The 12,872-nt window shown below is 48.0% G+C and overlaps 1 protein-coding gene across 1 annotated transcript in view; it reads left to right on the forward strand.

Moving 5' to 3' along the window:
* The first annotated feature begins 2,624 nt into the window (after positions 1-2,624).
* The window catches only part of CYTH3 (cytohesin 3), a 52,903-nt gene continuing 42,655 nt past the window's right edge, over positions 2,625-12,872 (forward strand). Inside the window, exon 1 of the mRNA XM_056866614.1 lies at positions 2,625-2,649. Coding sequence (XP_056722592.1) covers positions 2,625-2,649 — 25 coding nt within the window. The remainder of the gene's footprint in view (positions 2,650-12,872) is intronic.

Here is a 12,872-nt window from a genome sequence, read left to right on the forward strand (position 1 = left end):
AGTCTGCCTAGTAAATGTCAGGATGTGACGTCACCTCATGGGTCAGGAATGACCCAATGCTTGCACAGGGGACTACCTTTACCTTTGCCTTACCATGTGAGATAGGTTAGCCAGAGAAAGAACAACTGACCCAAAGTCGTCCCGTAAGTTTTAAGCTTTACCCCCCACTCGGATTGACTTGCAAGGTTTTCCCCATCTTATCCTCCCAGACAATGTGAGGTCAGCTAGGCTGAGAGGGATTGACGGTCTGATGAATGAGCATCGTAGCCCAGTAGGGATTTGAACTCGGGTCTCTCCTATCCTAGTCTGGCCCTCCAACCAGTACGCTGGCCCTGATTCTACATAACTTTTTCAGGGTGGGGAACTACTTTGTGACTGGACTGAAAGCCTATTGTCAAACTGATCCGACAATTGCCATGTGCAGATTTCTTTGTGAATGCAGCAGAGAGATTCATTTAGAAACGCGCAGGATTTATGATGATTAATTCATACGGCTGGCTTGAGGGGCCCTGCGAAAGCCGTTGCCAAAATGTTCAGTGGTATTGGGAATGCCGGCCAAATTCCTCTTGCAGAGGAAAGGCAAAGTCTGGGGCGGGGGCAGCACTACAGAAGGCCAGTAAGCTCCCTTCTGTACAATAAAAGATGGGGCAAAACTGTTTCGAACACGGGGGGGGGGGGTAACCCTTTCCCAGAATAAACAGAAAGCAGGTTTATGCATAAAATGCCAGCAATGCCGATTTAACCATTAAAATCTATCTGCTAGACAGAGGAAATGGCCCCTTTTTCCCTTCAGGGATTCATAAATTCCACACAGGTCAAGCGTGGATGAAAAAGCAGACTGAAGAGAAGAGAATCTACAACGCAGCAGCGAGAAACATTCAACTTTGCTCTTCCGCGGCCCTACAGAAGACACTCCTTTCATATCGCAGAAAACATTTTTAAAAACCTCTTAAAACTGCTTTTATATTTCATACATCAAGAGCCTTATATATCCATTTGAGTATCTATTTGATACAGCAGAGAAGATGAATTATATGTGCCTTGAAAGAGAAAACTGGCACGGGGGGGAAACCTACCTCGTTTTTTAAATTCTAGGTCACCAAGATTTCTTATGTGTTCAGTCATGTAGAAAAAGAACTTAAACAGACTTCGTCGGGATGTGACGTCACCCCATGGGTCAGGAATGACCCGGTGCTTGCACTGGGGACCTTTACCATTTTACCCTTAATGTCACTATTAAAAACATTTTAAAAATTACATTAAAAGAAAGCACAAATGGCAACTGATACAGGCTGATAGACTGAAACCGCAATCCAAAGGCATTTGAGCCCCATTTTTAATGTTGTCATACCTGTTGCATTATGTATACTAAGTGATTTTAATAAGTGATTTTATTAGACCACTGACAAAGGCCAGGGGGCCGGAACACGTTTGGATTGTGGTTCTGGCCTGTCAACCTGTATTAGTTTCTTTCTTTTAATGTAATTTTTTTAATGTCCCAAAGGTTACCCAGTGAGCTTCCACAGCAGACTGGGGGATCTGACCCTGGGTTTCCTAGCCAGAAGAAGAAGAAGAGTTGGTTTTTATATGCTGACTTTCTCTACCACTTAAGGGAGACTCAAACCGGCTTAGTCACCTTCCCTTCCCTTCCCCACAACAGACACCCTGGAAGGTAGGTGAGGCTGAGAGAGCTGTGACTAGCCCAAGGTCACCCAGCTGGCTGCATGTGGAGGAGCGGGGAAACAAACCCAGTTCACCAGATTAGCCTCCACCGCTCATGTGGAGGAGCGGGGAATCAAACCTGGTTCTCCTGATCAGAGTCCACTGCTCCAAACCACCACTCTTAACCACTACACCATGCACGCTACACCCCACTTCTGTTTCGCGCCCCTTTCCCTGATGGCCGTCCGCGCGCCAAAAGGAAAGGGTCCCGAATGGGGCAAATCTGCTTTCTGTTGCCCCAGAAGGTCGGACCAGAACCAGTGGGTTGAAATTAAATCAGAAGAGTTTCCGTCTAGACATTAGGAAGAACAGTCAGAGCGGTTCCTCGGTGGAACAGGCCTCCTCGGGAGGTGGTGAGCTCTCCTTCCCAGGAGGTTTTGAAGCAGAGGCTCGATGGCCATCTGTCAGCCATGCTGATTCTATGACCTTAGGCAGTTCATGAGAGGGAGGGCACCTTGGCCCTCTTCTGGACATGGAGTAGGGGTCCAGGGGTGTGGAGGGGGGGAGGTAGTTGTGAATGTCCTGCCTTGTGCAGGGGGTTGGACTAGATGACCCTGGGGGTCCCTTCCAACTCTGATTCTACTCTAAATGGGTGGCGGGCGGAGGCCTCTCTCTCTCTCTCTCTCTCTCTCTCTCTCTCTCCCCCCCCCCTCTCTCTGGCCGTGTGAGGGGGCGGCCTGAGGAGGCCCCCGGGGGGGGCTCGACGCCCTCCCCTCAGGCCCGGCGCGCACGCGCGTGCGTGTGTTTTTCCCCCGCCTCCCCCCCCGCTGCTGCTCGGCGCGGGTCACGTGAGGAGCGGCGGCGGCGGCTGAGGCGGCCGCTTCTCTGAGGAGAAAGGCGGCCGCGGGAGGGAAGGGAGCCCCGGCGCCGCCGAGGAAGGGGCCGCCTCGGCCGGAGGCGCCATGGACGAGGAAGGCGGCGGCAGCGGTGAGCCGGTTGGGGCTGAGGAGGGCGAGGAGGAGGAGGAGGAGGCGGCGTGGGGAGGGATGGGGGGGGGACGGTGAGGACCCCCCCCCAAAGACAGCCGAGAAGGACGGGCAAGCCGAAAGCTGCTGGGGTGTGTGTGTGTGGCGAGAGTGCCCCTGAGTGCGTGCAGAGTTCTCTCCCCCGCACCCACCCACCGACCCTGTTCCCATTCCCTCCTTTAGACTTTCCCCCCTCCTCGCCCACTTTCCCCCCTCCTCGCCCACTTTCCCCCCTCCTCGCCCACTTTCCCCCCTCCTCGCCCACTTTCCCCCCTCCTCGCCCACTTTCCCCCCTCCTCGCCCACTTTCCCCCCTCCTTGCCCACTTGCCCACTTTCCCCCCTCCTCGCCCACTTTCCCCCCTCCTCGCCCACTTTCCCCCCTCCTCGCCCACTTTCCCCCCTCCTCGCTCACTTTCCCTCCTCCTCGCTCACTTTCCCCCCTCCTCGCTCACTTTTCCCCCTCCTTGCCCACTTTCCCCCCTCCCCTTGCCCACTTTCCCCCCTCCTCGCCCACTTTCCCCCCTCCTTGCTCACTTTCCCCCCTCCTTGCTCACTTTCCCCCCCTCCTCGCCCACTTTCCCCCCTCCTCGCCCACTTTCCCCCCTCCTCGCCCACTTTCCCCCCTCCTCGCCCACTTTCCCCCCTCCTTGCTCACTTTTCCCCCTCCTTGCCCACTTTCCCCCCTCCCCTTGCCCACTTTCCCCCCTCCTCGCCCACTTTCCCCCCTCCTTGCTCACTTTCCCCCCTCCTTGCTCACTTTTCCCCCTCCTTGCTCACTTTCCCCCCTCCTTGCCCACTTTTCCCCCTCCTCGCCCACTTTCCCCCCTCCTCGCCCACTTTCCCCCCTCCTCGCCCACTTTCCCCCCTCCTCGCTCACTTTTCCCCCTCCTTGCTCACTTTTCCCCCTCCTTGCTCACTTTTCCCCCTCCTTGCCCACTTTCCCCCCTCCCCTTGCCCACTTTCCCCCCTCCCCTTGCCCACTTTCCCCCCTCCCCTTGCCCACTTTCCCCCCTCCCCTTGCCCACTTTCCCCCCTCCCCTCGCCCACTTTCCCCCCTCCTCGCCCACTTTCCCCCCTCCTCACCCACTTTCCCCCCTCCTCGCCCACTTTCCCCCCTCCTCGCCCACTTTTCCCCCTCCTCGCCCACTTTTCCCCCTCCTCGCCCACTTCCCCCCTCCTCGCCCACTTTCCCCCCTCCTCGCCCACTTTCCACCCTCCTTGCTCACTTTTCCCCCTCCTTGCCTACTTTCCCCCCCTCCCCTTGCCCACTTTCCCCCCTCCTTGCCCACTTCCCCCCTCCCCTTGCCCACTTTTCCCCCTCCCCTTGCCCACTTTTCCCCCTCCCCTTGCCCACTTTTCCCCCTCCCCTTGCCCATTTCCCCTCTCCGTTCCCACTTTCCCTCCTCTTGCCCACTTTTTCCCTCCGTGCCCACTTTTCCCCTCCTGCCCCATTTCCCCTCTCTGTGCCCATTTCCCCCCCCTCCAACATGATCTGGGCCAGGATGGCTTTTTTCTCTTTTCCCCTCCTGAGTTTTCTTCTTGTAAACTGCACTGTGGGTTGTTGTTTTTTTAAGCTGTTCAGATGTCTGGAAATATACTTTCGGTGGGGATTTTTTAAATTATTTTTTTAAGAGCTGTCTGTAAATATTGTGGGTGCCAAAGCGTTGGCACCTTTCTGCATTTTTATTATTATTTTCTTGGAATGCGGAACTTTTGCGTGCAAAGGCTGTAGGAACGCTTTCTTTTACACTGTTCAAATTCCTGGAAGTATATTTTTTGTGGCGTTGTATTATTTTTGTTAAGAGCCGGCTGTAAATATGGTGAGTGCCAAAGCGTTGGCACCTTTATGCGTTTTTTTATTTTTTGGAATGTGGAACTTTTGTTGGGAAAGTCTGCCTCAAAATGTTGTGGATGCTGAAGAGCCGGCACCCTGGGGATTATTTTTAAGTTTTTGTGAGACTCCTTGTTCGACAGGCTGCCTAGGATACTGCCAAAGTGTATTTAGCACGTTTAAAACCCCACCCTTCTTCCGAGACGCATACATGCTTCTCTCCCCTCCTCCTTTTTTTATCCTCACAACAACCCTACGAGGTAGATTAGGCTGAGAGTGACTGGCCCAGGGTCACCCAGTAAAGCTCTCAGCAAATGGGGATTTGAACCTGGATCTGCCCAGCCCTGGACCAACACTCTAACCATTACGCTGCACTGTTTAGAAATATTGTAAATGCTGGCTGCTAAGCAGTTAATACTCTTTTTTGGGGGGGGGTTAAACTGTGTGTTCCTGCTGCTTGGAGCGCACCTCTTTATTTCCCCGCTGCCTCTAAACACGTGAAAAAGTCAGTCTCTGGTGCCAATGCTTGTTTGCTTCCCGTGCGCCCTTGCAGCGCATTTGAACTGAATGGGAACTGAGCTAAGGAACTGAGACCTTTCACCTAGCGCAATGCGGAGCTCCAACACCCTTTTGGGGAACTGTCAGGGGTTCTGTCCTGTCCTTGGTCCTGTTTGTGACACGTTCCACAGGCATGAAGTCACACTCGTGCGCTCCACGTACCAGCCTGTTTCTTCTTTCGTGCTTGCCAGCACTTAATGAGGGTTGGAGTCCTCACTTCGCCTGTTGAAATTGATTTTTTTTTTTAAAAACTTGCTGTTAAAGAATCCAGGAAAGGAGGGCCCGTCTGACTGACATTTGGTTAATCCTTTTAAGATTAAAAAGTGATCTTACACGCCCCATGTCCTCTTGAATGACACAGGTCAGACGGCTCTCCTGCCGGCCTTGGCGGCTACAGTTTCCTTCTGGTTTTTCTGCACAGAATGTAGCCGGATGTCAGAATCTGAACGGGGTTTTCTGAACTGAGTGGTTCAGGATTGTGCTGTTTCCCCACAGGGCTGGCATTCATGAGTGGCTAGCAACGTATGGTGAAGGATACCTGCTTCATTTGTGGCATGAAAAAAGTGCCACCCTCTCCATCACAAACACAAGACTTTTCTCTACAATTCTCTGGATGTGTCCCTTTATGTGTTCCAAAGACATGTGACTATCATAACATACAACTATGTAGAACTGATCTTTTGCTCCATGGTCATTACAACCCAGGCTTCTTTTTGTCTGCAGCGGTTACTTTAGCGTGGTGTAGTGGTCAAGTGCGGTGGTTTGGCGCGGTGGGACTCTGATCTGGAGAACCAGGTTTGATTCCCCACTCCTCCACATGAGCGGCGGAGGCTAATCTGGTGAACTTGGTTTGTTTCCCCACTCCTAGACATGAAGCCAGCTGGGTGACCTTGGGCTAGTCACAGCTCTCTCAGCCCCACCTATCTCACAGGGTGTCTGTTGCGGGGAGGGGAAGGGAAGGTGTCTGTAAGCCGGTTTTATTCTCCCTTAAGTGGTAGAGAAAGTTGGCATATAAAAACCAACTCTTCTTCCTCTTCTTCTTTTTCCTCGCTTAAATTCAGTTGCATCATTAAACACCCCCCCCCAAAAGGGGTTGCCATAAGTCGGCTGCGACTTGAAGGCACTTTACACACACACGCTCCCTTATTCCCCACTCAGTTTGGGGCATAACTCCCAACATTTGCGCCTTGTCTCGTAACTGCACACAGCCTCCTCATTCATGCGCTCTCTTTTCCCGGCCCCCGCACCATCGCCTACGGATTGCCTTTTCACATATTTATCAATGCCTTTCAGGATGGGGGCGGGGGGACTGAGAAAGAGACGGGAGTATAATGCATTAGCATTGAGTAATTTTCAGGCCCCTTTATGAAGAAGAGTGTTTGTTGCCTGTGGAGCGGGGTTGATCTCCTTGCCAAGGCAACCAAGAGCGCAGCCCGCTTGTGCTAATTTCTAACGTAGGGACACTGTTCTTTACTAGGATTGCTTCATTCGCTGTCGAGGACAATAGAGAACTTTATACTGTGGGGTCTACTCTAACGCATGGATCTCCCTCCCCCCAAACTCCCCCTAAAAGGTCAACTGTTTCTGGAAGATGAAAAATGAATGCACAGTGTTCAGGGGTTGTGTCAGTGGTAATCGATTTATTAATATAAGATGAGGCCTGGTCATAAGGATCCTACAGAAAGGGCTTGGAAAGACAACCAGTCTTCAAAAAATGAGAAGGCACGGGGGGGGGGTTGAATACAGTGGGTGCTTTCAAAAGATAGATTTCATGCCAGTGGTGTTAATGCGGGCAGCAAATTGTTAGTTGCTCTTTGGTGACACCGTGAAATCGTCGTGTGTTCCCTGAGCTGCTGCCGCCCTCCCTGCTTGTCTGAAGTCTTGCATGTGCTTAAGGAAAAGAGGGTGATCCTCTTCTGTGGAGTTTGAAATGCCCTGCTTTGTTTAGAAAGTTGAGGAACTCTCTAAACAAAGGCCTGCAGTTCCTCAAACAGTCTCTTAAATGTTTGTAAATGCACCTCTCACAAAGCCAGGATGTGGCTGCTGCAGCATCTTTCAGTGCAGGTTGTTTGACCTTTCCAGGATGTTGAGTTATAAGGGGCGCCCCCATAACTTGACCTTCCAGTCTGACTGTCAGAAAAGTGATTGGTTTTATTTCGGCTCTGACGTGCTGCTGCGTGTGGGTGAAGTTTTTGTAGGTTTTCAAGGTCATGGGTAATATTTTGGCCATTTCACTGTGAAGCTCCTAATCAAGAAAGTCTTTAGAATAAACCAAAAGTCTTTAATCTGGGTTGCTGAATGCATTTGTTGCCATATAAATATGTAAAGTCCTGGATAGAAGAGGAATGAGCAAGCAGTACAACTATTGCGACTGCTTGCGCCAGAGTCGGAAGCTGGAGCACTGAAACTTAGTGGGTGTGGTATGTTTATCTTGACAAGAGGGGAGAATGCCAGGGATGAATCAAGTGATAGCAACACATTCTTTAAACAAGCAATACTGTCATTAAAATTTCTCAGCCATTGTTTCATGAACTCTTTAGTCATCATTAAGTGTGATGCTATTACTTTAAAAAGAACATTTGTGCAAACTCTTTTGGTTTGTCCTGTTTTCCACAGAATGGACACTGGGGGTGGGGGGAGAGGAGAGAAATACTGAATAAGCAGCCCCCAAATGAACAAAGTTGGACTTTTCATATTGAAAACTAATTTCAATGTGATACAGTGTATGCTTACCAATCATTTGTGTATTTACTTCATCCCCCCCCCTGCCTTTCTCCCTAATGGGGGACCCAAAAAAGTTTACACCCTTTTCCCCTCCTACATTTTATCCTCGCAACCACCCTGCGAGGTTGGTTAGCCTGAGAGTGTGTGGCAGGCCCCAGGCAACCCAGCAAGCTTCCACAACAGAGTGAGGTTTCAAACCTGGGTTCAAGTGGTTCCATATTCAATTAGCTTAGCTAATCTTCTTTATGTCTCTCATGACGGCCTGTTGATACTGCCTTTTGTGGGTTATGAATGATAAGGTCCTAGAGGGAGGGTGTTTCTGGTGGTTGCTCCCCATTTTTTCAAGCTCCTTCCTCTGGAGGGTCGCAAGAGTTTGAGCCTGACCCTATTTAGTATGAATGCACAGGAGAGTCCCAAAGGGTTAACGACGAATTAAATGAACACAAAAGTTAAAAAAAAAATCTAAGCGGCAGTTACACCTGTCTTTCTCTTCTTTCAGTCTTCGAGCTGCTGCAGTTGTGTGTATGTTATACTGGGACCTTCACCTGTTCTGTTGCTGAAAGATCTCTAGAAAGTTTGAAAAAAGGAATCACTAAGGAGCAAGAAGATGAGTTTGGTACCAGCAAGTTCAACTGCTGGTGGCACTTTGTAATGTCCCACGGAAATGTCACGGGGTGGCCCCACATCACATGCGTTTTGCATGGCTCTGCACATGTTTCCCTTTGTACATTACAAACAAGCTTTTCACGTTGAACGTTTGTGCACGTTCTTATGGATCTAGCTGGTAGCAGGTACTGTTCGTTCCAAAAAAGTTATTGCTATTTTAATGTGGTTTCCTTTCATGTCAAAATCAGAATGCTTAGTTCACATTTGCAGCCTCATGCACTGTGGAATCAAGGTTTTTGTTATCCCGCTTCCTTTCGCATGCCAGCTTTTACTTATCTCTCTCTGTGTTTTAGTTCTGTAGACCAGAGATTCTCACACTTAGTTGCATTGACTTAAAAAAAATGAAAAGAAAAAAAGCAAAGTAAAATCACACTGGGAGTAGTTTTTCCTGCAGATGGGAAGGAAGTTTTCTGCCACTTCCCTCCTCTCAAAGGAAATTAAAATCCACACAATTTCCTTTTTTGTCCTTCACTGACAATGCGAAGATGGAATACATATAAATTCAACCTCATTATGCTGCTTACTGATGAATGTGGACTAAATTTGTGGTTTTCTTCTTTTCTGATATCCCTGCAAGTGAAAGTGTTCTACTTGATACTCATAGTATTCTTAAATGTATAACAACTTCAGAGAGTGGTATGCCTTAGAGAAAGTATGCCAGAGATCTGGCACCCAGATCTCTGTACGTGTGCGTTTTGTCAGACTTCTCCGCTCCTGTGGGAAGATATTGGCATGAGTCGAAAGGCAGTTGTGGTCATACCGCTGGCATTCTTGCATTGTCAGGTAGTTTTTACATAAGCAAGCCAATCCCAAAGACCTGGCGTAGCTTTCGTACAGGATTAACTTTGCATTCTGATGGGCCAGCGAGGGAGTATTCTTCAGGTAATGCCTAATGGCTCGGTTTTGTGTCAGATTTCTTGTAAAATGGAAATGAATATTTAGTGAAAATAACAAAACAGGAAACAATATATTAAAATACTGCCATATGACACAATACTGGCATTACTTCTCGGTGGGCTAGCCCGGATCTCATCAGATCTCAGAAGCTAAGTAGGGTCAGCCTTGGTTAGAACTTGGATGGGAGCCCACCAAGGAAGTCTTAGGGTCGCTATTGCAGAGGTAGGCAATGGCAAACCACCTCTGAAAGTCTCTTGCCTTGAAAACCCTCTGGGGTCACCGTACGTTGGCTGTGACTTGACAGGGGTAAAGGCCAACATGTGAACATTGGGCCCTAAATAAGTTAACAGCCAATTGTCTGGTCTGATGAGTAAATAATTGCCTGAAGGCACACTGACATAACTGTCAAAGAGGTGATTATTTTTTCTTTTTAGAATAGAAATGCCTTCTAAAGGTTTAGTCCATATTGTCAACTCTTGGAAGACTCTTAGTATAAAACTTCAGGGGAGGACATGTCTTTAAAACAGCGTTATATGTGACTTCTACCAAGTCAGTTCCCATACAGAGCTTTATCTCATATATTTCACTGAGACTTGCTTTCATGTAATGGTCTTAAGGTTGAAATGCCAATGTGTTATTTAATCTTCTGCTTTTTAGTTACAAGGATCTTTGCAGTGAATGAACTCTGGCATGGGACTGATTTCTCTGTTCATTTCCTTCGCTTGAATTCTCATCTTTTTCTGTAGCTTCAGTTCATTCGTGGCTTCTCATTAATCACAGGGGGCTTCGTACTGCCAACGAAGATTCTGGCATCCACTATGTCTTTTGATAGGGGGCTGGCTGTTGGGTTGAAATTGTGAGAGTTTTGGGAGGAACTCTTCTTGAATACCAGTTCATGTCATAATACAGCATTAGTTATCTCTTATATCACTAAAGCTCCATTTATAGCTCCCCTCTCATAGAGTCGAAATTGCAGCTGGTTCATAATCTCTTTTTAAAATCAGTGGAAGTGCTGCTTATGAATGAGCTGTATTATCAGGACCTTTCAGTATTTTTCCTTCCAAGAATTATTTTCTGTTCTTTATTCTCCCCTCCCTTTGTTTTTAAGATGAGCATTTTTAATGCAGGGATGGAAAGCCACACAGGCTTAGTTAGGCTGAGACAAGTCAGCTTCTGTAGTCTTAAGTTCCAAAAATGTGTGCATCAGTCCTGGTTTTGGGAGTGACTCTTTGGAGTGGGAGAAATAATCTCTGGCTCTTCCAGTTCTTCGGAGCCTGTGTTCTTTGTGACTGCCAATCATGATATTATTATTTATGTGTCTTGGGCATATGTCCACTCAGACATGTGCCAGTAGTTCCATCCCTAGTAATAAGGTGGTGGGTTGCAAATTTTGCTGTCTAATTTCTTACTGATAAAGAAGCCATAAAGGCCACATTGTAAATGTTTGGATTTCTTTAAAGTCGCTTTGAAGGGAATATGTGTGAAGTCCGTGGCCTGGAAATGTCATGTTCAGTATCACAGAAGGGTATGAACTGCAGATAGAATTGTGCGGTAGCATTATAGCATTTTTTTTTTTTAATTGTGCCTTAGACCTGGTTGGAATAGAATAAGGTGGACAACAGCAACTCAGCACTTAATGATATAAAATGATATAAATTTTAACCAGTGGAATCTTTTCATAAAAGCACCGGATTTGTTTCATTTATCAAATGGAATAATGGAAGTGCTGCAGATGATCGTTGTTTTATGGCTTTTGGTTACTGGAGACTTTATATTTGGTTTTCAGTGTTTGTGTATTTTGTGTGTTGAGTCTAATTTCTGACATCTCCTGGTGATTTTGAATAGCAGGTCTGGATATCTTTTTTTTCTTTTCGGGGGGGGGATGAGATTGTGGGGTGATCATGAGCTACTGCCCGTCTCAAGGACAGATTCCGTTGTGCCAGACGGTACTTTGATCTAATAAACGCAAAATTCCACGCTTAAAATATATCAACAATAAGAAAATATGTTGAATCTATCAACTAACCTACAGTTTTGATTATAAGATGTGTTATTTTTCTCTCCTTCCTGTTGTTCTCCATAAAATGAATAGGCGGGTTATTTATTTATTTATTTATTATATAAATTTGGTGCCCGCCCTGCCCATCCAAGACCAGGCTCAGGGCAGGTAAAAACATTAAAATCAACATATAATCATGTGTGTGTGTGTGTAAAGTGCCGTCAAGTCGCAGCCGACTTATGGTGACCCCTTTTGGGGGTTTTCATGGCAAGAGACTAACAGAGGTGGTTTGCCAGTGCCTTCCTACCTACGCATATATCAACAAGACATTTAGTTCATAAAAGCATACCATAATCCTCCACGACTATTAAAACCATAGATGGCACTCAATTTAATACAGTACCTGCTGAGAACACAGCAAGCAAGTAGGACCCCCTCTAGTTCATGAATGAACAAATCACAAGGAAGAAGAGGTGGGTAGGGAGGCCAGCATATATGATACCCGCAGCTGCCGTCAGTTGTAGGCCTAGAGGAATAACTCTGTTTTACAGTCCCTGCGGAACTCTTTAAGGTCCCACAGGGCCCTGATGTTACTAGGAAGAGAATTCCACCAGGCTGGATCCAGGGCCGAGAAGGCCCTAGCTCTTGTTGAGGACAGCCGCACACTCTTAGGGCCGGGGACCACCAACGGATAGTTATCAGCAAAAGGTAGTGTCCTTCGGGGGGGAGGGTTAGAAGAAGAGTTGGTTTTTATATGCTGACTTTCTCTACCGCTTATGGAAGGATCAAACCGGTTTACAATCACCTTCCCTTCCCCTACCCACAGCAGACAACCTGTGAGGTAAGTGGGGCTGAGAGAGCTCTAACAGAACTGTGACTAGCCCCAGGTCACCCAGCTGGCTTCATGTGTAGGAGTGGGGAACCAACCAAGTTCACCAGATTAGCGTCCGCCGCTCATGTGGAGGAGTGGGGAATCAAATCTGGTTCTCCAGATTAGAGTCCGCTGCTCCTAACCACCACTCTTAACCACTACCCCACACTGGTTAGTGAAATGCAGGTTGGTGAAACGCAGCCATCTTTCTCCAGTTGTTGTTTCAGCCATTTAAAACTATGTGAACACTGAGGCTGTCATCTGCAAATCACTAATCCTAAGCAGTGCTACAGGCTGCCGTCACACTGCACTAGAGTAAACGCAGGCAGAGGTAGTTTTCTGCAGTTCTGCTTTGGTCTTATTTTTGTCAAAAACCCCATGGTGGCTTCAGATGGGAAATGCCACAGTTCTAAGGCTGCGTGGGATGTTGTTCTGTGGAACTACTGATGTGTACTCATCAGCATGCGGCCAAGTGTCTTTCGAAATTGTGGTCTCACTGCTACGTTTGGGTGTATAGTACAGCAAGAGGAAGGTATGTGGGTGTGCAGGTTACAGACAATCAATATTTAGCAGCTGCTTCAGTTGCAGACAACCCTGAATGCTTGTCTGGAATTCCTGGAGGCAGAATTCCTCCTAGA

Source organism: Euleptes europaea, chromosome 21, assembly GCF_029931775.1.
Source record: "Euleptes europaea isolate rEulEur1 chromosome 21, rEulEur1.hap1, whole genome shotgun sequence".
Classification (NCBI taxonomy): domain Eukaryota; kingdom Metazoa; phylum Chordata; class Lepidosauria; order Squamata; family Sphaerodactylidae; genus Euleptes; species Euleptes europaea.